This window comes from Rhipicephalus microplus, chromosome 1 (genome assembly GCF_043290135.1).
Source record: "Rhipicephalus microplus isolate Deutch F79 chromosome 1, USDA_Rmic, whole genome shotgun sequence".
NCBI lineage: Eukaryota > Metazoa > Arthropoda > Arachnida > Ixodida > Ixodidae > Rhipicephalus > Rhipicephalus microplus.
In genome coordinates this window covers 150,538,029-150,563,890 of record NC_134700.1, presented here as the reverse complement: position 1 = coordinate 150,563,890, position 25,862 = coordinate 150,538,029, and the positions used below count along the sequence as shown (strand labels likewise).

The 25,862-nt window shown below is 46.5% G+C and overlaps 1 protein-coding gene and 1 pseudogene across 3 annotated transcripts in view; one reads left to right on the top strand and one right to left on the bottom strand.

Moving 5' to 3' along the window:
- LOC119178427 (ATP-dependent RNA helicase bel) overlaps window positions 1-25,862 on the top strand; it is a 91,651-nt gene that overhangs the window by 6,364 nt on the left and 59,425 nt on the right. For all 3 annotated transcript variants that reach the window (XM_037429629.2, XM_037429628.2, XM_037429627.2), the window contains exons 4-8: window positions 3,934-4,030; window positions 4,420-4,611; window positions 7,130-7,365; window positions 15,232-15,311; window positions 22,348-22,587. In XM_037429629.2, coding sequence (XP_037285526.1) covers window positions 3,934-4,030; window positions 4,420-4,611; window positions 7,130-7,365; window positions 15,232-15,311; window positions 22,348-22,587 — 845 coding nt within the window. The remainder of the gene's footprint in view (window positions 1-3,933; window positions 4,031-4,419; window positions 4,612-7,129; window positions 7,366-15,231; window positions 15,312-22,347; window positions 22,588-25,862) is intronic.
- On the bottom strand, window positions 23,501-25,185 carry LOC142800359 (uncharacterized; annotated as a pseudogene).

Genomic DNA, 25,862 nt, shown 5'->3' with positions numbered 1-25,862 from the left:
AAGCAACGCGGAATTTTTCGGCTATGTTCATTTTTTTTCTTTTTTTTCGGCCTTTTCCTACCTCGCTGATGATTGCAGCCTTATGATGATTGATATGTAGGGTTTAACGTCCCAAAACCACCATATGATTATAAGAGACGCCGTAGTAGAGGGATCTGGAAATTTCGACCACCTGGGGTTCTTTAATGTGCACCCAAATCTGAGCACACGGGCCTACATTTCCGCCTCCATCGGAAATGCAGCCGCCGCAGCCGGGATTCGAACTCGCAACCTGTGGGTCAGCAGCAGTGTACCTTAGCCACTAGACCACCGCGGCGGGGCGATTGCAGCCTTATCTTCAGCGTGATGAACTGCCGCTTTTTCGTTGGGGGCGGCATCTTCGCAGGCAGCGAAATGGGATAAAGCAATCGCAACACGCGGTTCAGGTTGCACCAAGAGACCACGCAAACTCTCCACAAATGGGCTCCACACACGCGACCATCTGTGCGCAAAGCCAAGCACAGAGCCAAGCCAGTGAACGACACTCCATGAGGATTGTGGCTTTGGCTATTTACATAGTCCGTGATAACGAGCAGGTGTTTCGGCGAGCCATCATCATCATCGTCGCGAGCGTTACGTTTTTTTTTTTTTTTAGCATTGATGGCGGCTGCTTCTCAAGTGCGCTTAGCGATAGTTTTGCACAATTTAATTGTAGCATAAATGCATTTCAGCAGTTTTCGAATGTAAATGTGAGAGTAGACTATTTGCACGCTCATTTCAAAAATTTCGTTAATGAGGGACTGCGGTATGAATATTTTTTGTAGTCACGAGTTATGAAATGCATTGACTCCATGGGCGTTCGCCGGTGCTCCGAAAATATTTTGTTCCCTTGGGATTTCGTTATTGCGGGTTTCGACTGTACCACACACAGCTCTAACAAGGCGGAACTCTTATGACTGGTGCCGTAAACAAACAAACAAAAGCATGCCATTCACCCTGCGATGTACAGCGATAGTTGTCCGTAGTGCTGTGGCAGGCCCACTCTTGCCCACAATAGGGGGATTGTCAGAAGAGGGCAACCGAAATTAACTCTTGGCAAATAGCTGGCAAAATTTCTGTAAAGGAGCACTGGGAGACTTTGCTCGCCAGCGAGGATGGGGAGGGGGGGGGGTGCAACTGGCGCTCCTCGACCAGGGCCAGCGGGCCACTAAACCCAGTGGGGCTCTGGAATACGAACCAACCCCACCCACACGCTCTCCGTACCTTTTTTAAGTTTTTTTTAAATAAATGTTTTGATATATATTTGTCCGCCACATCAGTTGGGCTTCTACAGAAGTCCGCCACGGTGGTGTAAAGGTTACGGTACTCAGCTGCTTTACCAGAAGGTCGCTGGTTTGATCCCGGCCATGGCAATCGCATTTCAATGGAGGCGAAATGGTAGAGACCATCATAATGCGCGATGTCAGTGCACGCTGTTATTCTACAGAAGTTCGAACAGGATGAAAAGCAGAGGAAGTAGCATCTTTGCTTTTCACGTGTGAAATGTCGAAACCACTGTTTGCCTCATTCTTCGTAAGGCAACTATAAAACACTACCCCTCTATCCCTTCAACCTAGCCAAAAGAAACACTTTCATGTTGCTGTTTCAAAGGTTTCAAAGGCTCTGGAATCCTCAGAGACTTTTTTCTGGAATTTCACTTCGAAGTAATAAAAAAAAAAAGGTTGATTCAATTTGCTCTCGACCTAGGTATAATGAACTTTTGCCACAAACACTGGGATTTTGCCCCGGATTTTGTCATTTTGGCATGAGCATGCATCCTTTGTGGTCTGAGGCGGCGGCAGTGTGCTTGTGACTCTAGCGACTCTGAGGCGCGACGCTTGTTATTGTGCACGGGTGTGCACGAAGCGGTGCGCCTCACGGGTCGGTCTTGCTGCTGTTCTTGCTTCCGCGGGCACATGCGCAGCGGCACCGAGGGACAAGAAAAGGAGACTGACAGTGACACTGTCTGTCTCGGGGCCGCTGTCTGTCTCCTTTCTTGTCCCTCATTATTGGTGCTCTTTTTAATGAAAAAAAGAAACTTATGCATTCGCAGTGCCGCGCTGGATATGGAGGGCGCTTTACGAAATAGTTTTGTGCGGTATCCGTATTGTTTACTCTTTGTTTCCGACGCCATGCGCACGTGCGTGGTTTCATTGGCCGCGCATGATGCGGCCCCCAACGACGTTCAACTCCCCCCACCAATGTGAACGACCCTGTCGTCACTATACCAAAGGGACGTCAGATTAGGCACTGGTAAAAACCCTTCGAGAAAACAGTGACGACGGTGGATATTTGGAGGTCAACTCATCGCGCGTTTCTGTTGGTGCCGTGAGTTTGAGGGACCGTAGCCTTCGCAACTCTGGCATCAACACGATGGCGTGTTGAATGCAATGCAATGAGAGAGCAACAAATTGTAATGTTATATGAAGTAGGCTGGTAGTCAACTCTTTTGGATTCGATATAATGAAACTCCTACAAAACACTGGTGTTAGCAAACACGGCCATTTCAAGAAGTGATCTTTTGAGTCTCTTTGCATTGAAAGTGCACTGATGATTGCCGAGCTAACACGTGCGCCAGTGATCGTGACCGCACCCTTAAAATTATAGTTCACCGTTGCTACTTGAGCGACCACCCTCCCCTTTCCGCGTTTTTCTTTGCTTTCTGTTTGAGCATTCGACGGCAGCTATAACTCACGGGTGTGTCGACATATCTATTCTAGCATGGACGGATGGCCCCGCCGTGGTGGTCTAGTGGCTAAGGTACTCGGCTGCTGACCCGCAGGTTGCGGGATCGAATCCCGGCTGCAGCGGCTGCATTTCTGATGGAGGCGGAAATGTTGTAGGCCCGTGTGCTCAGATGTGGGTGCACGTTAAAGAACCCTGGGTGGTCGAAATTTCCGGAGCCCTCTGCTACGGCATTTCTCGTAATCATATGGTGGTTTTGGGACTTTAAACTCCACAAATCAATCAATCATAGCATGGAGGGATGTCATCGGACCATCTCTATTACCTCTAGATGGGCCAATGGCACCACCTCGCGTGGTAGAATCATCATTATTCCCCATCTCTATAGAGCATGGTGGCCAACGGAAAAAAAAAAAAAAGTCTGTCGAGTGTGTTTTGGATTGGCTCTGTTTTCAGTTCTTCTGTTTATTTTTTGAATTTCCATACTGAACCTGCATATAACAAAATCCTCTTTATAGCGAATTTTCCAGAGAATTTTTGTTTCGCTATATCCAGCTTTAACTGTATTCGAATTCACTTCACACCCATGGTATTGCTTGCTGTTCGCACATCCCTACTTTCAGTTTGAATGGGGAACTGAGGAGTAGGTGCTTTTTCAGTAACAACCATGTTAGAGCAGCGAGTCATGATGCCAAGGAAGGCGTAGTGGGCATTGCAATATATACTTGAATCTAGGCTGGTTCTGATCTTGAGACAACCCCTTCAAGTCCAAAGCCGGAGAAGTTTATAAATTGCTTCAAATGTAGGCTGAACAAAAAATAAATCTGACATTCACAAAACGCGAACAGCCACTATTGAATATGAACTTGCTGAGCTCATACATCTTTATTGCTGCTTGCCTTATTGTTACTTTGTTAATAAAAATTTATCACTGTCGTACAGTATGTACCATGAAGCACATTAGACATGCTGCAGTTTTTGAAAGCCAGTGTGGTACTTCTGTAGGTAATCTGAATGATTTGTGTGGCCCTCCCCAAAGTCGAATAAATAATGCTCCGTTGTATGTGTACAACATTTGCATTGAGAGTACTAGCCAGTTCCACTCGCACTCACATCCCACTAACTGCTGCTGTCACGTGCTGTGTTTGATGCTGTCATTTTGCTGCTATGAGAGTCATTATTGCTGGCATGGAAGGTAACATGCATAGTTGTCTTTGGCTATATGCACAGGTGACCGTGGAGGTGGCCGTGCCGATTTTTCAAATTTCGGAGGCCGCAACAAGAGAAATGATGGCCCCGTGCGCAACAATGCTTTCGCACCGCGCCAGTGAGTACTCAGTCTCCTGCATTGTCACCCAAACAGTTTGCTGACTATCTGAATCCCATCGCAGATTAGCTGTGATATCTGTAAATGGCTTATGAGATTGGAACAAAATGCAGATGTTCTTGCCACGTTTTCCTACTTGTACAATTTTGTCATAACTAGATTTTGTATGTTTGTTAACCACTATAGCTGTGGCACGAGTTCAATTGTCTCAACTAGCAACTGTCTTGAAGAAGCGGCTGCTGTTGGTCTGGATTTGGCTGTCGCAGCGTTGTAACTAATGTGTTGTCATGGTATAGAGATTGGGTATAGATCTCAGCTGTGCTTTTCTGTTTGAAGGGATGTTATGCAATACAATATAGCTGTTAAATAAATGTATGACTCGTTTGTAGGGGTGGAGGCTCGAACTGGCGCAGCCCGGACGAGATGCCTCGCGAAGCGCCCCGTGAGGGCTCCCGTGATGGTGGCGGCTGGGGTCGGGACGACCGTGGCGGCAACTGGGACCGCCGCAATGGGGGGCGGCGCAACCTCGACACTGACGAGGACTGGACCAGACCGCTTCCTAGGGACGAACGGATAGAGCGGTACGTGTGTTGACGCTTGAGTATGGTTTTGCCTCCATGGTTTTTGTACATGTTGCATACAAAAGGTTGTAGCTACTTGCAAAGATTTTTTTTTTTTTTCACTGCTAACAGCAAGTTATTATCTGTAGCCCAGTAATAATAATATTGCAGCGCGCCGTAGTTTCACTCTCCTGTAGCTGTATTTACTTTTTTGTAACACAATGGAAGAATATTTTGTCGCAAAATAATTTTATTAGAGGTGGATAAATAAGGAAGTGGTACTTTATTCAAGAAAAAGTTCGAAACTAGCTGTCATCATTTGAGGAGGAGCTTACCATGAACTATCCTTTAGCAATTATGCATGTCAGTTTCATTGTGGGACAGGGGATTTAATGTGTGTGCAACATAGAATCGTGCAAGGCTTGCTTCCGTAGCAAAGTGCCAATTGTTGTTTTGGCTTTTCATGCTATGAATGGTTTGGGGCTAGAAGGGAACATAGATAGCCTCACGCAATAGATGCTGCATCTGAAAGTGCTGCATCTTATATAGCTTCTCATATAAATACCTTTTTGCCCTTTCATCCTTGAATCATTAACCCTTTATTGCATGAATTACGCAAAGGACAAGTGCAAAAATTTCAGATTTATGGCGGCTATACGGGGGGGGGGTATGGCACTTGCAAGTCGAAAATCTGTCGAAGAATTGCATTTTTTCTCTCATTTTTGCATTCCTGGTGCCCTTCCGCACCTATCACAAATTTCGGCTTCGATATTTCACATATTTCTCATGTTGTAAGTGATAGAAAGAGCAGGTAGGCAAAAGCGGGCCTTCAAACTGTCTAAGCTATACGCACATCAGCTGCCCCATTTCGGTTTTGTTTGAAAGGTTGCATTTCCAGTTTCTTTTTCTTTTCCATTAGACAACTATGTGCCCTTCGCTTCAACAAAAAAAGCAAAGACAAAGTCACGCGCAGCACGTGATTTCATTGATTGCTTGATGCACATGGCCAAAATGGCGCTTCCCACTTGGTCGGGAAATTTTGCTGGCATTGTCTGCCGCCATTTTGAAAAGGTATCGCCCTTGCGAAGGTGTCACATCTATAATGTGCTTGTGCATTTCGCTATGCCTGGCGGTGCAAAAAAGTTGCGTTCGCGGCGTCTTTTTGGTCATTCACGGAAGAAAGGCAGAAGCAGAAAGCCCAATGGTGCTGCCACTGTGCCGCAAGAGCAAGCACCAACGTTGTTGGATAATGACGTCGTGACCGAAGACAATTCCTCGTGCGTGCGCGGCATGGATGCTGCAATTCTAAAGCAGCTTGGCATCAACATATCTAGCAGCACATTCCTGAGGGCTTGAAGGCAACATAGCTTCTGTTCTATTCGAGCTATCAGCAGTATTTTTTTTTTTTTTTTTAAATATAAATGCATTCAGTAAGCAATATACCTATTTTGAAGGCAATATATATATATATATATATATATATATATATATATATATATATATATATATATATATATATATATATATACGTCAAAAAGTTTTTCATTGGGGCACATGTATCACATCTGAAGGCAGCATTATTTTATTTACATATTTATTTTGAACACTGATTTCTCTGTGTTGAAGTGGGCCCAGCAAATCGATATATAGCATATTGCACTCGTCAAACATCCTAAGTTGTTTCTACACTGTCGCCGCTGTTTTGGTGCTTCCTGTTAAGATGCTAATTAGGCTACAAACAAATGACCCTGTTTATACTGATTGTGGTTGCAAAGGACTTCACCTATCACAAAAGTAACTACATTTTTAGAATCTGCACATTTAAATACACAAACTGAAAGTTTCATTCAGCTGTATCCATAATTAAAAGTCAAGTGTAGCCTCTCCCTTAATGAAGATACTGGTTTGTTTCAAATAACGCATGTGGCCTGGAATTCACAATAAATTATTAGTCAGCTAAAAATACCTTTCTCTTCTCTCGACAAATCGCGGAATTAAGCCCGGTAGGCCTATTTATCAGCCATTGGCTGATTTGAACATGGCGCGCTCAGTTGTCACAGAGGTCGCCGCAAGAAGCCGTCACTTGTTCATGCGTGGGCGCGCGATCCCACTGAAGAAGTTGCATATTCGAAGAAAAAAGAAAGATGAAATGCTCAAGATCACGAGGCGTGAGGAACGTTTTTTGTTTGCCCCGCCCATTTCTTTCTGCTCAGCTTCCAGCGCTTTCGTCAGGATGAGAAAAAAAAGAGCGTGATTGCAGCGTGTGACAAATCTCTGTAACTGTTCGTACTAGACAGATTCTTAAAATTTTTGAGGCATTCGATTTGTGAGGTAATACACTTTTCCAGCGAATTAATTCCATGGTTACTCAAGAAAGTGTTTCAGGGCCCCTTTAACGGCACATTACTGTATGTGTTCTAACTTGACCTTGTTTGCCAAGGTGCGTCAGTTGTGGTCCTTGGCCTATTGTGTGGTTTAGTCACAGCTTGTGTGTATGTGTGCCGTTGTCAACCTATTTTGCCCTCACGCTGTTGTGCAGAGAGCTGTTCTCTCAAGGACACACAGGCATAAACTTTGAGAAGTATGAGGACATTCCTGTGGAGGCCACCGGTGATGATGCACCAAAGCACATCAACTCGTTCGACGACTGCTCCCTGACGGAGATCATTCGCATGAACATTGAGTTGGCACACTACACCTCGCCCACGCCCGTGCAGAAGCATGCCATTCCCATCATTCTCTCCAAGCGCGACTTGATGGCCTGCGCCCAGACAGGTACGTACCGTTACACACCCACTCTTTCGTATCTTGAGTGATAGGACGCCTCTTATCTGGTGCTTGGGCTCATAAGGACCTGTCACGGCCAAGAGTATCAGAACAAACCAGCTGCAATCAAAGAAATGTGCATTGGGAGAATAATTTGTTTTGCTGGCATGGGTGCTTCCAGGTAAATTAAATGGTATACATGCTAATAATGCACTGTGGTGATGCCTTTGTGTGGGTAAGTATCGCTAGATAAAGCTTTCCAGTTTTGGCCATAACTGGCCCTCACATCCTGAAACACCATATACCATTAAGGTCTTATTCACAAACCAACCTCGTACTTTCCCCAAGTTTTCCTTGTTGGTTTTAAACCTTTATTGCACGTGATAAACATGTTTGACCATTATACATGAACCAGTCATGTTTTTATCTTTCAGCCTGTTACCATTTTTGTGTCTTTATACAGCATTGTCAAGGGTAGGAAGTTGATGGCAGGAACGGCGGGCTCTTTTTTTAAGGTAGCTGGCTTCCCGCCGTTGTCCGCATAGCTGATTTTCGCCAGTGAGGAGATGCGTTAAGGGGGGACGCGGGTCTTAGAAAAGTAAAAAATGGCCAAAAAATCGATTTTGAGAAAAACGCATTTTTCGAATCTTTGAATCTATAAGCACCTCTCCTCAAATTATTAACGCTAAATTCGATAAAAAAATAGGTTAAAATCTATTTTCAAACCATCACGGGAGTCGCAAAACAACCTGCAAAACAGAAAATTTGTTCGAACTTCCCGCGCACGCCGCCAGCAAAGCAGCCGGCGGATCGGCGCCATCTTGGGCTTATTTTGAAGCCGGTTCCTTTGTGCGCGTTTTGCGGGCTCTCAAAATGGCGTAGCTCCAACACAACGACTGCCCTCCCCCGTTTTGCGAAGCCGTTTGCCGGACCGCTAATTGGCTAGAGCGCGCGCGTGCCGGCGAGCCCCTCGTCTCGCGCTTACCATTGGCGGCGCGGCCACGGTTGCTCGCTCTTTTTTTTGTTGTTGTTTGGTTTTGCTCCGTCGGCGCCTGCTCTCGTGCGTGTTATCTCGTCTGCTACCCGCTCGTGTACCGACGTCGCCGACGTATACGTCTTTCTGCATTTCGCCGGCATGGCTTGGGAAACTCGCCTGAAGAACACTCGTCAAGCTTTCGGCAGGAAACGAAAGCGAGCGTGGAATGCGCGGCAGAAGGGAGCGGCCTGCGCGCCGCCGAGAACGCCGGAGATGGCCGAGGCAGCGCATTCTGACGACAACGGGCTGTCGAAAATGCCTGTTATTGCGGAGGCAGCACATTCAGACGACGACTCGCTGGCGCAAGTGCCTGTTATTGCCGAGGCAGCACATTCAGACGACGATTCGCTGGCGCGAATGCCTGCCGAGGCGGAGCACTCTATTCGGCCCAGCTGCAGCACTTCGTCGGATCATCACGTCAGCGGATCGTCATCCGGCACTACTGGAACCATTCAAGGTCGTGTCGACACGACGTTTTACTCTGCTTCACAAATCTTCACTTTACTCGGCTTCACAAATCGCGGAGGGAGCACCTGCAGAGCAGTTCAACAAAGGCAACACTTGCAAAGCGACATAAGCCTGCAAGAGACACTGCATACAGCCCTGGCATGCTGTAGAATTGTAAGGATGTCTGGGACAAAAATGTGTGTTTTACTTGAAATAGTGTTTTATGTATAAAAGGGCGATGTTTTTATATATAACATGTGTCTTCCTTTGGTTTTCAGTGCACTAGAACAGCCACAAAGTTGTAGACTGGGTTCCTTATACTGATTCAACGGCCAGTACACAGTTTTTAAATGAGCTGTGGCAAATATTTTGGGAAGGTGCATTGACACATTTGGTACAGCCATACTCACATAATGTATAGCTATACAACGGTGCCATTTTTATTGCTCTAGCTTCACTTAAGCAAAAGTTACAGTTATTAGAAACTTTAAATGTGTTTTTCTCAGTTCGATGTTTTTGTGCACCACACTAAACCTTAGGGGTTTTTCTTATATGTTACTGTTGATTGAGAATGACAAACTTGGTATCATTTTATTTGTAATAACATTACCTATGGGGTGATGCTATTTTGATTACTCTAGAAGCATACTGTTAATTACAATTATGGATAGTAATGAGCGAAAATTGAACAGAATATCCATTGTAAGTGCTGGTCTGTTTTCTTATCTATATAATGCCTAAAAATTAATAAAAATAGCATCACCCCATACAGAAAGCCCTCAGCATTGGAGCTATGCATTTATTTTTTGGATCTGGCTTGATTACCGTAATTACTCGAATCTAACGCGCACCTTTTTTCCGGTTAAGCGAGTTCATAAATCGCATGCGCGTTAGAATCGAGTACGAACAAAAAAATTGCGGTCAATCTATTGCCATCGGCAAATCTAAAATGGCCGCCCCCTACGTGCGTCGGCATGGCGCGTCGTCCATTTCTGCCTATGTGTTTCTCATGTGCGGCACTTCGTACGTGTGCTGAGGAGTTCGTCATCTAGTAGTGCATTAGCATCGACGGCGTGGAATGGCCGACTCCAAAAACTCGAGTGCACCACGATGCCGCTTTTAAAAGAAAAGTCATCGCGTGTGCAGAAACGGACGGAAATCGGGCCGCATCGCGGTCGTTCGGAGTTCCCGAAATGTGCGTGCGGGACTGGCAGAAACAAAAGCAGAAGATTTTCGACAGCAAAGCTTTACGCAAAGGCTTTACTGGACCACAGCAGGGTCGGTTTCCGCAAATTAAAGAGCTGCTCGGCGAGTATGTGCTTTAGCAGCGAGCAGCACAGCGGCCCGTGACGGCAGAACTGCTCCAAGTGCGGGCTATGCAATTAGTCTTAGAAAAAGGTCTAATGCGGAGCCAGTTTAAAGCGAGCAGGTGCTGGCTAACTAACTTTATGAAGAGGAAAGGCTTTTCCCTCCGAAGGGGAACATGCATATGCGAAAAGTTTTGCGGAGGTGTACGATGAAAAGCTTCACAGTTTTCAGAGGTTCGTCCTAAACTTGCGGTGCAACGACGACTACCTGCTTGGGCAAATCGGGAATGCCGATCAGACGCCTCTTTACTTCGACATGCCTGGCACCACAACCGTCGAGAAGAAGGGGGCGAAGCAAGTTCGCGTGCTGACATCGGTCCACGGTAAAACTACAGTGACGGCAATGCTCTGTTACACGTCAGATGGGCACAAGCTTCGCCCGTACCTCATATTTAAATGGAAGACGCTCCCGAAAGGAGTCGTTTTTTCGAGTGGTGTGATCATGCGGGCCAGCGAGAAAAAATGGGTGCGCGTTGCAATCGATGTCTTACGTTTTTTTTTTTTTTCCGCGGTGGAAATCGGGTGCGCGTTGCAATCGAGGGCGCGGTAGAATCGAGTAAATACGGTAAGTTGCCAAAAAGCCCCCAATGAAGTGCATAGTTGATTAAATTACAGATGTTAATATCTTTTTATCCACTGAAGCTATTTCAGAAACAATTACATATTTGAAATCAGCATGAAAAACTCTCCAAGATGGTGAGGTTTGGTCAACATTGAGCCAAAAACAGAAAAAAAATTTTAAAGACCCATGTCCCCCCTTAAAAGAGACTGAACGAAGGTTTATTTACATTATTGAAGAAAGATAGGAACTGTACAGGGATCGAGAAGATCCTGCATTATGTACAACAAAGGTTCAGCTCATGATTTCGTACAAGATTCAGCTCAAGATTCTACTCAAAATTCAGCACTATTTACAAAGAAATGCTTCAGCTTTTATAGCCCGCCGTCCGAAGGAGCTAGTGATCACTCTTGCCACAAAGCAGGGGACGAAGTCTTTGTGGTCCACCCACCAGAAAGGGGGCAGATATTGCACCACTCGGCTGGGCTAAACGGTCCAAAGGTAACGGGAACGCACCACACAAAGACGCACCCAGCCCACGCCTTGAAGGCACCGCAGGGCGAGAAGGTAGAGTCCGGAGAGTGAGTGTTGAGCTTCTCCAGGGAGATGGCCGCTAACACTAACGTCAGCAGCGGTCCATGCTGTTTTCAGCTTCAGGCAGTCCAAACGCACGATCCCGGTGAATGGCTTCTTCGACGCGTTCCCACGCTTCCGGGCTGTCGGTGCGTTGAGATGGCTTCGCGTAGATGACAAAAGGCAAGTCAAGAGGTTTACTTAATGAGACCTGCCAAAATGGCGCCGTTCTCCCGCTGTTCGAGCCCGTTCAACAAAAGGCTTGTTTCGCGAAGCCTTCGTTGAGACCACACTGCTTCCTTGAACCTCTACAGGACAGCGTCTTGCAGACTGAGCGCCGATGGGGTTGAAAGCCTCCCTAGTAGACTCGCTTACGCACAATGGCGCCTGCCCAGACGAATTGCCGGGCCAAACGTAACAGCTCCTTCGTCACCCGGAAAATCTCGGCTGGCCAGTGCTCCGAACTGCTGGGCACATAGACAATGGCTGGTGACGAGGACGATGGCCTGGCTTGTAGCCTTCAACTGCGAACTTGCAACCAACTCCCAAACCACCCCACAATGATTCACAACAGCAAAACGAACCACACAACACAATACAATGCTGCAGTCAAGCACATTGGACTCTCTTAATGGGGGGACGCGGCACTTCGGGACCGAAAATCAGCCAAAAAATCGAGTTTTCGCGGACCTTCTTTTCGCGTTCCCGACATCATTGCGCACCTATTTACAAAATTTCATAGCCAAATACCATCAACTTTTATCGTTATTCAACTTTAAAAAACCGAAAACGGGCGTCCTGCCCTTTAAATTGAAGGCGAATAGCGCAGGTTTCGGCTCTACGATACGCGGGAACTACGCGCTCGATCGGCGCCATTTTGGTCTTGTTTGAAAGAACGCGTTTTCAGCGGTTTTTTTTTATTCAGTAAGCAACATTGAGCGTTTCCCCGGCTCGAAAAACGGGGCCTCAAAGACGAAGAGCCGCGCTCACTGCCATTGGCTAAACGACGCACGTGACTGAAATGGCGCTTTCCGGTTGGCTGGAAGCTCGCGGCTTGCGCCTGCATACGCGACCCGACGCCATTTTGAAAGGGTTACCGCTGTGACGCCTCGAAATCGGCAGAGCACTCTGAAGCTTCTGATCGTATCGCCATGCCTGGAAACGCAAAAAAGTATCGGACCGTGCACGCATTAGGTCGCAGGAAACGCAAAGGTCGTGGGAGAAAGTCTACGAAGTCATCAGAGCCCTTGGTTGACTCCGACGAACGATGTGTCGACGCTCCGCGGCCGTTCAGCGATGGTGCGACCGAGCGCGTTGCCTCCGACGACGATGACGATGAAGCGAACTCCGGACGACTACGAATCGACGCCAAGGTGGTGACAAACGCCGAAGTTGAAGAAAATCATGTCCGGGAGAAAGCGACGCTCGATCGGCTTTCATCGGCGCCAGCAACTGCACGGAAAATTGACTTTTTCACCGCGAGTTGTAGCGAGGCAACCGCACAGGACTCGGACCACGCTGCTCCTTATCTGCTTATGCATCTAGATATCGTAAACGCGATAATGGGTGCCTTGTGTTGCAAAGCCTGCCACGGACCGGCTACGATCGTCAGAGGGGATCGGGACTACGGACTTGCCGTGAAAGTGCTAGTGCAGTGTGAAAGGTGCGGCGAGATCGCGAATGAATGGACTTCGCCCCGCGCGAACGGCACGAAAACGTGCAATCCGTTTGAAGTAAATCTTCTCGCTTCGAGGGCGATGGTGGCTACCGGCAACGGCCAAACGAAAATGAACAATATTTTCGCAACAATGGGCATCTCACACCGCGGTATGCACCACAAGACGTTTCAGCGGCATTTGAAGAACACGCTGGCACCCGCTGCAACGCGAGCGGCTGAGTCCGCTATGAGCGAATGTGCGGAAAAGGTTAGAACAATTTATGACTTGTGCTTCGGCCACCGGGGCAATATTGCCGTTAGCTACGACGGCACGTGGAAGACGCGAGGCCATTCTTCCCACATCGGCGTGGGCACAGTTATCGAATTATTTAGTGGCTACGTGTTGGACTACGTCGTTCTTTCCAACTTTTGCCTAGGCTGCGAGGTGGGCCCAAAGCCTAGTAGTGAGGGCTATCAAGAATGGAAGGCTAACCACAAATGCCAAAAAAATACGAACAGCAAAGCGGGGCAAATGGAAGTGGAGGCGGCTCTAATTCTATTTCAGAGGTCGCTTGAACGCCATGGCCTGCGCTACACAACTATGCTGTCTGATGGAGACTCTAGGACATTTTGCGCCATACAAGACGCCAAGGTGTATGGTTACATTGACGTGCAGAAGGAAGACTGTATTAATCATGTACAGAAACGGATGGGCACCGCATTGAGAAACCTGGTGCAGAAACAAAAGTGCGATTGGAAAAGAGGCCTTGGTGGGAAAGGCAGGCTCACAGGTGAGCTGATCACCAGGCTGAGCACATATTATGGCCGGACTCTGAAATCGCATGAAGGTGACGTGGGCGAGATGCAAAAGGCTGTGATGGCCACATACCGCCACGTCACCTCCACTGATGAATGCTCGGACCACAGTCTGTGCCCAGCTGGTGAAACTTCATGGTGTCGGCACAATGCCGCAAAAGCAAAGGGTGAGCCCGACCCCAGGCATGCCTACAATCTACCGAAAAACGTGGCAGAGGCATTACTACCGGTTTATACCCGGCTTTCGGAAAGAGCCCTGCTTCAGAGGTGTGAACGCGGCAAAACGCAGAACTCCAACGAGAGCCTACATTCGGTAATCTGGAGTTTGGCCCCCAAGGAGCACCATGCGTCCCTGTTCGCTGTTGAAGCAGCTGTTGCAGAAGCAGTGCTGCGCTTCAACACGGGCAATTTGAATTCTGCAACGGCAATTTTAGGTGAAATGGACATGAATGCGACAAGTAATGGTGCCAGGAGAGCGAGAGAAAAAGACCACCGTCGCAGCATTGTCTCCAACAAGAAAAGAACAGCCTCATTGGAACTCCGGAAGCTAGTGAAGAGGAGGCATGAGCACAGAATGCATTCAGACTATGCTTCTGGTGCGTTTTGAGGTTGTCTTGTTGCATCTTCTGCAATAAAAATGTGTGCCCACGTTTTTTCTCGATTTCTCAAAACGACAATTTTCATGTGCTTCCCATTATGCCGGAGCATTATCTCTTGTTCTATCTGGGTTATCATTACGATTTCTTTTTTGTTTCGAAGATAAATGCAGGGGATGTGTCGTAAAGTAAGTTTTATTGTAATAATTTTTGGAGAAAATTCTCTAAATGGATCTTTTGTTTCAAGTGTAGGTGGGGAAATTTTTCATGTCATATTCAACATCCCACAACTTTGCTTCGAAATAGCCCAGAACAATGATTCATACTTTATTGCACACTGTGAACATACCGAATTGGTTCTATAGGTTGCACATCAATATCCAAGTTACAGTTAATTAGCTAATTAGGCCTTAATTGAAAAAGTTGCAGTTCATTATATCTTTAAAACTAATTGTCACAGCAAAAAAAGAATTAGATTTTTGAAATCAGCAGTAAAATCTACATAGGCTCTCTAAATTTGACTGAGGTACTCGCAGAAATAAGAGTTTTTGGAAGGTGTAGCATCCCCCCCCTTAAAGGGGGACATGGGTCTTAGAAGGCCAAAAATCGCTGAAAAATCGACTGTTTGAAGCTGACATTTTCGGAATCTGTACCTTCTTTTGCACCTATTCGAGAAGTTTCTAGCATATCGCGTCATTATTTCTGGTGCAAAATCAATTTATAACATCCCTGTGACATGAATGTGAGCGCAAATTGATGCTAAAGTCGCGATTTTTTTTTGCGCCGAACTGGGTTCGTGACTGCTGTTATCATTTGATTTGCAGGGTCTGGAAAAACAGCGGCTTTCCTGGTGCCCATTTTGAACCAGGTGTTTGAGGAAGGCCCTCCCAAAAATGTGCCTGCGGTGAGTGACTCGCATTCCTGCGTTAATGCTCTTCGAATGGTTGACACAGATACACTCAAACATCGGTATAGCGGGATATAATGAACTAATAGATATAACGAGATTAATGAAATTCCCCTTGAAAGCTTTCATTGAGAACCATGCATTTCAAACCTTGTAACGAAGTAAAATTGACTGGTAAATGGATATAACAAACTAAATTAGTCTATCAAATAGTCTCTCTTAAAAACAACGACCGTTGTGTGAAGCACAGTAAAACCCCGTTAATTCGGACTTCGAACAAAACACTTGAAAAATGTCTCCTACATCATCAGACTTTTATTCCTTAAAAAAGTCTGTGATCGTGGTTTGCTTCACAGATGCAATGTGCAACGAATTCACAATTTTGCGAAGTTTCTGCAGGTGGCTTAGTCCCCGCACACTGTCCAAGGAAAGCATGCATACTTCCTCCAAAACGGCCAACGCATGCACAGCCTCCATCATAGCGTGGCATGGACGCTCGTCAGCATCAATTACATCCTCGTCTGCAGATTCCCCTTCACCGTCCAAGACTGGCGACAATATCGCTGTCGGCCACTGTGCCGGCCATGGCAACATCACTGTCAGTCGCAAAGTAATCGCCCAGGTGCACATCAGCTGGCATGATGCTCGCATAGTGACCGTCTCGCTCTTGCCGGTTTCCTCATCGGCCAGTACCCCTGGATCAGTGACTAAAGCAGTTTGCGACTACTGCAGGCAGTGTGTTCTACGCATGTCAGCATGTGGATTGCGCTTAGCAGGCTTACTTCGTACTGCTTGCCTGACTCCATGCAGAGCAACATCCGCTCGAGTACCTGCCGTCGATAGCGGCTTTTCACGAACTGTATGATTCCCTTGTCCATCGGTTGCAGGGAAGCCGTTGTGTTCGGAGGCAGGAATAGCTGTTTAATGTTCTAATGTTCTCTACTGTGGTGTGGACACCTTCGTGTCCACACCACAGTTGTCTAGCACAAACAACATCTTCCGAGCTTTGGCCGCAAAGCTGCGGTCGAGCTGAAGCAGCCAGGCTTGAAAGAGTTCGGCAGTCATCCAAACCTTTCTGTTAAACCGGTAGTTGACAGGCAGCTGCTTAATATTCTTAGAACATCTTGGCTTCGCAGCCTTGCCGATCAGCAGCAGCTGCTCTGTGCCGGTCATGTTAGCAGCCAGAAGTGTCAGGCGTTCTTTACTTCGTTTTCCACCAATGCACTGGTCCCCCTTAAACGTGATTGTCTTGTCAGGCAGAGCCTTGTAGAACAGTGCTGTCTCATTAGCATTGAAAATGTTGCCCGGCTCGTACGTAAAAAGGGGCGCGGATAGTCCAGACAGCCAGTCCTGCACAACACTTCTGCAACCGCACCTCTTTGACCACGCACATTGCGGAACGCCAGCTCGTGTCGCTTCTTGAAGCAGTTGAACCAGCCTTCCGCGCATTGAAAGAGTCAATGTTCATGGTCACCGCGAACTTCTCTGCTTGTGCGCAGATAAGGGGGCCGCTCAAGGGCAACTGTGCATCATGCGAAACGGCAATCCAGTGCAACAGCGCTTCTAGCTTGGGATGCGCTGCCGTTCGAAGCCTCTTTGGTCGCTAAATATGTCCTCGTCATATGCTTGCATAATCTGCTTTTCGTTCTTCACGTAAGTGCTCAGCCTGGTTTTCTTCACTTTGAACTTTTCATCACTTCTTTTTGAGATGCTCCCGTTTGCAACACCTTCAATATTTTCACCTTCGCAGCCAAATCCTTTGCTCCGTACTTCGCGCTCTTCGCTGCAAGAGTTCGGGCGGTTGGGGCCGCAGGAGACAGAGGAAAGCCGTCTCTGCGGTGGTCACGCGTGCGTGCACAATGATAAAATCGAAATAAAAACCGGCAATTTTTTCAAAAAACAGCAAACAGTAAGACTGCAGATGGCACTGATCACGTTCAGATAAATAATTGAAAGCACACTAGAGATGTGAGCAATCCAACTCAACCATCACGCAAGCGTGTTCGACACTAAAAAAAAATAAGGAAAGGCAAATCCATAGGTTGCCTGTTGCTGATGACTGTAGCGATGCACTGCCTTTCATTTTGGTTGTTCAAGGGGGGAAATGTGTCTTAGAAGGCCAAAAATCGCAAAAAAAGATTGACTTTTTAAAGCTGACAATTTCGGAATCTGCCTAGTTTTGCACCTATCTGAGAAGTTTCTAGCTTCTTGCGTCATTATTTCTGGCGCAAAATCAATTTATAACATCCCTGTGAGATGAATGTGAGTGCAAATTGACGCTAAAATCGTGCTTTTTGCGTGGCAAACTGTTGCGGTTACACACAAGCTATCGTGTTCATCTTAGTCTCGTTTGGAAGGGCCTTTCATCTTCAATTTCTCGCCACCGCTGGCTCGCCTTGCTCATTGGTTTTTCAGCAAAAACGCGTCGAGAAGCACTAGCGCGTGATTCTATTGGCTGCTTGGGGCATGTGACAAAACCTAGGCATCCGATTGGCCAAGTGGCGTTTCCGGTGTCTGCTTTTTCATCGTGACGTGCACGGACATGCGCCATTTTGTCATTTGTCATGGCGCTGTCAACTGCCTGCGGCAGTAAAAAAGTTCCGTGCTACAGTAATTTCTGAAGCTGCGGAGAAGCTGGTTCGAAATAGAGCTCGCGACGGGTTGGTGGCAATACAGTAAAAGCTCGTTAATTCGGATTTCACGGGACTGGAAAAACTGTCCGAATTAACCGAATGCCAAATTAACGAATGAACCGGGAAAACAACGTTGAAAATCAAGCTGCAGAAGCATACCTTTAGTTGTTGAAGTATTTTGTAATTGTCTGCGTTTTCGTGCAGATTCCGGTTGACATCACAATTTTTCTTAACTGTTCCAAATGGCCAACAGCACGCAAGCTGTCTGGAGTGTTGAGGCAAGCGTCCTCTAATATTAACAGCGCCTCCGAGACCTCCCGTGAGGTGCGATGAGGTCGCGGCTGTATCTCCTCGCATGATTCTTCGTTCGATCCGTGGTCTTCATGGGCGCCCGTGACATTATTAATAATCTGTTGATGGGTCAGGAGACCACTCGTGGCGACACCATGATCAATCGCGATGTAGTCCTGAAAGGTCACATCTGTGGGAAGGACAGCATCGAAAGCCAGGTAGTCATCGTCGGTGGACTCGGTCGGTGGACTCTGCTGCTTTTTCGGCGTTGCCATCACTCTAGCGCACGATGGTGGTGGCATGCAAACACGGTCACAATAGAAGAAAAAGAGAACTCCGCAAGAAGAGATGGTTCCGACATGACAACACAAGGGAAAATGGCGTCGGAAGCGCCGAGTGGAGAATAAGCCACCCTAGTGGAGAAGAAAGAAGACGCCGACGTTCGGTGACGCTGCGATCGCCCCCACTAGTTGATGATGATGGCGATGCCACTCAGGTTTCGGTTTCACTCCAGTGGTGCCAGCGCTGCTTTATCACACTTCTGTGTAGCAGCAGCTGTCAGCACTTGTTTGAATTAAGCGGTGCGGAGCCGAATTCCGACGAAATAACGGTTTGGTCCCATAGATTAACATGCACTTTGGCCGAGACCAATAGAGCCGTCCAAGTTATCCGAATTTCCGAATTAATTGGTGTCGAATTAACGAGCTTTTACTGTAACTGCAACCGGTTCAAAATCAACGTTCGCACGGCACGTGTGGTTCAGAGCACTGGGGATGGTCAGATAGCACTGAACATCTTTGCCACTATCGGTGTTTCACATCGAGGCCTTCATATGAAAACGTACCAAGAGTACTTGAAAATGAAGCTTCAGCCAGCAGTAGCGAGAGGTTGTGCCAAACATTTGACCAAGTGTGCCACAGCGGTAAAGAGCCTCTACAAGGACCTCAATTTCGGCAACCCCGGAAATATTGCCATCTCTTTTCATGGAAGCTGGCACACAAGAGGACACACCTCTCCCATTGTAGCAGCCTCTGTGGTAGAAGTTTTTTCTGGTTGTGTTCTAGACTATGTAATGCTTTCTAATTATTCCCTTGGCTGTGAATGTGGTCTGACACCCGATAGCCCAAAATATTCCCAATCGAAAGCCAAACATTCATGCTAGAAAAATACCTCTTTCAAAGCTGGCCAGATGGAGTAGAGGCAACGATGATTTTCTTTCCCCGCTCCCTTTCGCTTCATGGTCTTAAGTACACCACCATGCTTTGTAATGGTGACAGCCGGTCATACAGGGCTGTCAAAGAAGCTAAGGTGTAAAGCATCATAAATGTTGAAAAAGAAGACTGCTCAAACCATGTGTAGAAGCGCATGGGGACTGCACTTCGGAACCTCGTTCAGAAGCACGAAGAAGACAGCAGTGAGCGCATCAGTGGCAAGGGCCGCCTCACAGGTGACCTCATCGCAAAATTGACGAGTTATTGCGGCTGGGCTCTGAAATCCCATTCTGGGAATGTGGATGATATGCACAAGGCTGTGTGGGCTACGTATTACCATGTGACATCCACAGACGAGAAATCTGACCACAGCTTCTGTCCACACGGTCCCTAGTATTGGTGCAAGCATGATGCAGTCATGGCAAGGAATGAGTCATTCCCAAAAAGCAAGTACAACTCTCCAGAGGCTGTGAGCAATGCACTGCATCCTGTTTATAAACGCTTGTCCGACAAGAAGCTCCTGCAGAGATGCACCAAAGAAAGACGCAGAATGCGAATGAGGCCTTGCATTCGGTCATTTGGAGCCTCTCACAGAAGGACAAGAAAGAATGCGCCATTGTTTGCCGTTGAGACTGCCGTGGCAGATGCTGTTAATGAGTTTCAACTTAAGGAACAAGGTATCTAGTTCGCTTATTTTGTGTGAACTGCAAGGAGATCAAGCATGCACAGGTAACCAGCAAGCAATTGAAAGTTTATCGCCGAGCCGTCAGCTCGACGAGGAAACGTGCGTCTTCAGCTGCATTCCAGGCAGCCGCAAAAAAGAAGCACAAGCAAAAGCCTGCTTCTGACTACTCTGCAGGGGCTTTCTGAGTGATTATAAATACAAGTGCTGTGGCTTTCATGCATTAAATTTTCATTTTCACAACTTTTTCCGTTTTTGCATTTTTTTGTGAATACAGATTTTTGCATGTTATGAATCTTGAGATGAGCACTGTGTCGCTAATACTGATGCGATTTCTTTATTTTTTCAGAAATCACCAGTGAAAATTAAGAACTAAGAGACTGCGACATAAACACTTTGGAACTTTGGATAAAGTTGAGATACCAGCACTAAATTGCATATTTGCACTATTTAAATAATCAGCAACATACAGGTTGAATTTTAGCTCTCTTAATGCATTACTTTTTATGCAAGTCACATAATAAATATGTAAAATAAGAATAGTTGTAACTGTTTTTTGGATTGATGTAAAGAAAATCTAATCAGATAACTTTAATCAGTGTACAATGCTGAATATTCTCTGAAAAAATCAAGTCTCGAGGCCTAATACTAATATATTTCACTATCGGGTCCTGGGTCGTGAAATTTACCGTATTTACTCGATTCTACCGCGCCCTCGATTGTAACGCGCACCCAATTTCCACCGCAAAAAAAAAAAACATAAGACATCGATTGCAACGCGCACCCATTTTTCTCGCTGGCCCGCATGATCACAACACTCGAAAAAACAACTCCTTTCGGGAGCGTCTTCCATTTAAATATGAGGTACGAGCGAAGCTTGTGCCCATCTGATGTGTAACAGAGTATTGCCGTCACTGTAGTCTTACCGTGGACCGATGTCAGCACGCGAACTTGCTTTGCCCCCTTCTTCTCGACGGTTGTGGTGCCAGGCATGTCAAAGTAAAGAGGCGTCTGATCGGCATTCCCGATTTGCCCAAGCATGTAGCTGTTGCTGCGCCGCAAGTTTAGGACGAACCTCTGAAAACTGTGAAGCTTTTTATCGTACTCCTCCGCAAAACTTTTCGCATATGCATGCTCCCCTTCGGAGGAAAAAGCCTTTCCTCTTCATAAATTTAGTTAGGCAGCACGTGCTCGCTTTAAACTGGCTCCGCGTTAGACCTTTTTCTAAGACTAATTGCATAGCCCGCACTTGGAGCAGTTCTGTCGTCACGGGCTGTGCCGCTCGCTGCTCAAGCACATACTTGCCGAGACGCTCTTTAATTTGCAGAAACCGACCCTGCTGTGGTCCACTGAAGCCTTTGCGTGAAGCTTTGCTGTCGACAATCTTCTGCTTTTGTTTCCTTTAGTCCCGCACACACGTTTCGGGAACTCTGAACGACCGTGATGCAGCCCAATTTCCGTCCGTTTCTACACACTCCATGACTTTTCTTTTAAAAGCGGCATCGTGGTGCACTCGAGTTTTTGGAGTCGGCCCTTCCACGCCGTCGATGCTAATGCACTACTACATAACGGACTCCTCAGCACACGTACGAAGTGCCGCACATGGGAAACACATAGGCAGAAATGGCCGACGCCCCATTCCGACGCACGTAGGGGGCGGCCATTTTGGATTTGCCGATGGCAATAGATTGACCGCAATTTTTTTGTTCGTACTCGATTCTAATGCGCATCCGATTTATGAACTCGCTTAACCGGAAAAAAGGTGCGCGTTAGATTCGAGTAATTATGGTAATTCATTAGTTGTCTTGACACCCATATACAGTTTTTCTGTAGAATCGAAATCTATGAGTTGATGTTGAAAAATATTTCTCGATAGAATTAAGCTCTCTGATTTGCCGGGAGATTATTAAATGTTTGAACTTTGCAATATTGCACATTTCAGAAATCTAATTTCTTGCAATTCTTCGCAGTTTCAAGACCCGCGTTTCCCCTTGAGATGTATTTGAATTATCGCACAGTTTGTAAGCAGTTTTATTATGACTCTCCCAAGGTGGTGAATGCCTAGCTTGGAGGCACATTGTTTGCGTCGCTATATTTTTTCAACCGTCTTGTTGACATTTCTGGAAAGCCCGAGTTTGTAACTTGTAGTTCTCTGTCTCAGCATAATTGAGAAGTGAACGAGTCATTTTAAACCCTTCCTGTATGGTGCCGTGCAGCCCCACCGGTACTCGAGTCGGCCCAAGCAGTACCCGCTGGCGCTGATCCTGAGCCCGACGCGTGAGCTGGCCTGCCAGATCTACGAGGAGGCTTGCAAGTTTGCGTACCGCTCGCGCGTTCGGCCTTGTGTGGTGTATGGTGGTGCCGATCCCGTGCAGCAGATGAAGGATCTGGACCGAGGCTGCCACTTACTGGTGGCCACGCCAGGGCGTCTGGTAGACATGATGGAGCGCGGCAAGGTGGGTTTCCCCTGGCTGGGTTCTACTCTAAGATGAAATTCATATTCGCACTTTCTTATTTCTTATTTTGCCCATTTCTCTCAATCCTCATAGTGGTGAACACCGTATTGACTTGCATAAATTTGCGCACACTATTTGGCCAGCTTTACGGGAAAAAATGCATATTTCGGGCTCCTCAAGCCAGCGTGCGCTCAAAGAGACTTCAGATCATTGGATTCTTAGCACGGGTGCGCGCACCGGCGATCAGGCTAGCAAGTCGAACGGGCTGTGCGTGCAAAATTTCTTCTTCCAAAAGCTTCCCCCAATTTAGGAACCTTAAAATACCGTACACAAACACTTAATTAAAGTGGTAGGCCACTCAACAACAAAAATTTTTTTAAGGGCAGGCAGCGTTGAAATAACTTTTTCCTCAGAACCAGCATGTCTTATTTAATTTACCCAGCTATTTACTGAGCAAAATATTGAATATTTATTTATAGGGAGGTAATCTTTGTCAAAAATTGCATTAAAAGTGCTAGCCACGCCAGCTGACGAATGGGTTGCTTTATTCAGTAAAACTTTGACATTTGTGTAACTAATGGCTGGATCTATGCAGTGAACTAGAATAAATATTATGCAGTGAATATCAAGGAAGTAATGCTAAAAAAAAAAAAAACTGGGAAAAAGAGCCAATTTAGACTGAACCTGTTGGAGAATTCAGCTGTGAACTGAAAAATATTCGATGGATTTCTTTTATTCTAGTTCATTGCACATATGTTTTAAATCATTGTGAAAAATTTCAGTTCAAAGTATACACTGAGAAATACGTTATGAAAGTTTGCGTCGAAACATTTGGAGCAAATTGTTATTTTCAGAAAAACGTAAACAAAGATTTCCAAGCTTGTAAAAAGCGTCACAACCTTCGCATGCAGGCCTAAAATGCACCAGATTCATAGCTGGGCCCTTCGGCGAAAGCATTATTGTCTCCTTGTGTTCGGGTGGCTGCTCGTCTTTTCTTCCCGGCCTATTTTGTCCCATCCGCTGACTTGCGTTAGCAAGCATTCTGTATGCGCAGGGGATCCCTGGCGATGCAAGCTTTCATCGTGTGGTACCCTGGTTCTATGCCAGCTTGCCTCAGGATATCTAGGGTGCTTACACTGCCATTATTAAAGTGTGCCATAGCATCATGCAAGGCAAACATTACTGTAAGCAAGCTTACGTAGACCTCTTTGGGTGCCCGCTGCCATATTAGACCTTTGAAACACTCATTAGCATTTTGAGTCTTTCCATAAAGGCACTTCATTAGAAGTTCATCAGAGCACAGATCACTGTAGGCAGTTTTCACTTTGTTGAGCACATCATTTGGAAGTCCTCCTTTGTGCCGAGTGCTTCGACCCTTTGGTATCCGCACCAGCTTTTTGGTCCAAGTGAACACAGGCCATGTCTCGGCTGCTTGTCGGTAGAGCTGCAATGAAAAAGACTGGCAAGGGTAGCCTTTTTCATTGCAGAATGGTTCCCCACATTAGTCCTTATGGCGATCCCGTAGTAGTTTTGCAGGCGGTCAATGAGGGCATCAATGAGCTTTCCCTTGCCACCGTGTCCACGCACTGTCTTCTTCAGTTTTCTGAGGCAGCAGCCAACACGCTTCTGGACATGCCCAATACATTCCAGTTTCTGCACACTTTCCTTTCCATACATGTCTTTGACAGCGGCATAGCTCTTGGAATCACCATCGCCGTAGTACTGCAGGTACTTCCAATCTCTTTTGCCTTTTGACCTTTCAAATATTCGGTACAGACCAACCGTCTCCATACTGCCAGCACTTCCTTCATGGTTTGTTTGACAGGAAGTGTGGTTTGCCTTCCATTCTTGGTACGAAGCACTATTTTGCCTCAACTTGCTTTTGGTTTTACAAGACTTACACGAACTAGAAAAGGCCTCAACATCAATAACCTTTCCCGTGTCAACAGAAATCACAGACACACAACCGTTCAAATATGAATGGCCACGCTTCTGCCACGTGCCATCACCTTTCACACCACACTTGGCACTCCCCACAACACGACGAACTTCCACAGCAGCATCAGTCATTGACTTCGACGCCACTTCTCCTGCCGCTGCAGAAAGCAGAGGTGACAATTTGTCGTAGACGGAGTGACATGGAGGGGCAGGCTTGTTCATCACTTTGGAAAAAGTTTTCGCACCAGCGTGCCCTTTTCCTAACTGGCACATCGTGTAAACCAGACGTAAATTGTTCTCATTGGCACGACCCACCTTTCTCGACGTATGAAATGGGCGCTTGAACCCACAGTCCGTACACACGACCGCACAAGCCGAGCATATCCCTTGGTGAGAGCGTTCCTTGAGCTTCAGCGTTGTGTTCATGCATTTGGAACATGCCAGCGTTGAAACCACTGAAGAAAGCATACCAATGTCCATCATCCTGTTCCCTTGGAGCGCAGATTTCTCTAGTGGAGCCTGGTACGCCTTGTTTATGTCCCCAAGCTTCTTCGCGGTCGCCGAAATACGGGCGTCTGTGTCAGTAGGCAGCCTCGTCGTCATGTAGCGATTTCCAGCAAACTTGCGCTTCCTCGTCTTCTTTGTTCTGCACTTCCCCATGCTGGTCGTAATATGGTCCAGGTGGCCTAAGGATACAGCCCTAGTAGCGTTGACACGTGGAACAAATCCAGGGCAAAGCCTGACATAGCCTGACCAGGGCAAACAACAAAAAGTCCGACGAGCATCGTGCATCTCCCTTGTTGCTGTTAGAGATTAACGAAGACGTTTAAGCACAAAGTTGTATTTAATGATATCATTTTATATAACAGTCACAATAAAGTGCATAAAGTATTTTGAATAGCATTAATATAGACGAAACAACACTTGCTTTTGAAAGCGATTTTTCGAAACCGAAACCACAGTTGGGAATGTAGTTTCGGTTTTGCTATAGGAGCATAGGGTATAGAAAACTTGCTGTAACTCGCAAACTAATAACGCTAGGAGGATAATTTTTGTTGCAACATATATGTGAATGTTTTGGCGTGTAAAAAAAAACTAAACCCTAAAAATTTATTTCGCGAAAAAAAGACTTTTGAAGGTGGCCTACCACCTTAAGGGAGCAGACTGGTCTTTGGGACCAAAAAGCGACAAAAAGAAATCGTTTTTTAAAGTGGACATATTTGGTCTCTGCAAATTTTCACACTTCAGGAAGTGGCGATTTTTTTGTAACTGTCCAAATTATTGGTGCTATTAACGTGCAGAACCTGCAAAAAAATGGGGAACCAACTTCGAGGCCT